Source organism: Mandrillus leucophaeus, unplaced genomic scaffold, assembly GCF_000951045.1.
Source record: "Mandrillus leucophaeus isolate KB7577 unplaced genomic scaffold, Mleu.le_1.0 Scaffold18, whole genome shotgun sequence".
Classification (NCBI taxonomy): Eukaryota; Metazoa; Chordata; class Mammalia; order Primates; family Cercopithecidae; genus Mandrillus; species Mandrillus leucophaeus.
In genome coordinates this window covers 4,323,331-4,324,489 of record NW_012101809.1, presented here as the reverse complement: position 1 = coordinate 4,324,489, position 1,159 = coordinate 4,323,331, and the positions used below count along the sequence as shown (strand labels likewise).

General features: G+C 43.1%; 2 protein-coding genes across 2 annotated transcripts in view; both read right to left on the bottom strand.

Annotated features, from left to right (window-relative positions):
• Nucleotides 1-1,159, bottom strand: part of AS3MT (arsenite methyltransferase) — a 29,437-nt gene that overhangs the window by 23,582 nt on the left and 4,696 nt on the right. Inside the window, exon 5 of the mRNA XM_011977488.1 lies at nt 756-825. Within this exon, the coding sequence (XP_011832878.1) occupies nt 756-825 (70 nt within the window). The remainder of the gene's footprint in view (nt 1-755; nt 826-1,159) is intronic.
• The window catches only part of LOC105537800 (chromosome unknown open reading frame, human C10orf32), a 37,494-nt gene continuing 36,352 nt past the window's right edge, over nt 18-1,159 (bottom strand). The window contains exon 7 of the mRNA XM_011977489.1: nt 18-155. The gene's annotated coding sequence lies outside the window, so the exon portion shown is untranslated. The remainder of the gene's footprint in view (nt 156-1,159) is intronic.

Below are 1,159 nucleotides of genomic sequence, written 5' to 3'. Positions count from 1 at the left end.
TGCAACCTCTGCCTCATGGGTTCAAGTGATTCTCCTACCTCAGCCTCTCAAGGAGCTGGGATTACAGGCACGCGCCACCACACCCAGCTAATTTTTGCATTTTTAGTAGAGACAGGGTTTCTCCATGTTGGCCAGGCTGGTCTCAAACTCCTGACCTCAGGTGATCTGCCCGCCTCAGCCTCCCACAGAGCTGGGATTATAAGTGTGAGCTACCACGCCTGGCTGAATCTTTCATCTTCTATCATGAAGATACACATCTCATGATACAATGAAGGCTGTGGAGCTCCTGCAAGCTTTCCTTTTAGAAAGTAGTTAATGTTAAATTCATCTTATGTAACTTCCCAAAGATCTGAAATCATGACAGATAAGAAATCAGAAACCCTGAGAAACACTGTACGTGCTAGAAGAGAGTGTATTCAAAGCAATCATTAGCAGTCAGTGCAAAGGTTCCTATAGCTCCACAGATGCTCTTCTACGATCATGTACAGCAGCAAATAGGAGAGACAGTCAAGAAAGCAAATACCTTAACACATTCAGTGACAACTGTCACCTCGGATTTACTACCTTTTGCAACCTGAGAGGGAAAGTAATCCATATCCGGGGTATTCCTGCCCCTTCCCCCTTTTGCCACCCCTTTTTCATTTAATGGATAAATTAAGAGAGTTGGAGCTCTTAGTTCAAGGGGGAACAAACAAGACTGAACCCATCAGCTCTCACTGATGTTCAAAGATAATTTATCTCACTCTCCTCCTCACCTTCAGCACCCGATATGCCTCCTGAAGCACTTGTTGTTTATCAGGCACAAGGTTAATAACACAGTTTGATCTAAAAGAGAACAGATGAAGTGTCGAGAAAATCTTCACAATACTCAGAGATCTGCAAATCCTTTCAGACCCTAAAGGTGGCTCCCACCTCTCTGTCAAAGCTACCCCATTCTTACTGCCTCCCTCTTCTCTTTCTAATGCCTTCAACTAAGCTTTTCCCCAAGATCAAAGACAGAGTGTTTAAAATCTCAATAAATTGTTAGCAAGTTTGAATGTGCAGAAAAAAAATATCAGGCATGATTCTTACTTGTTTCTGTCCTGATGTTCATCAGGCAACAAGATGAACCCTCGGACCAGATGCCTACCACACAAGGCATTTCTTTCTTTCTTTCTTT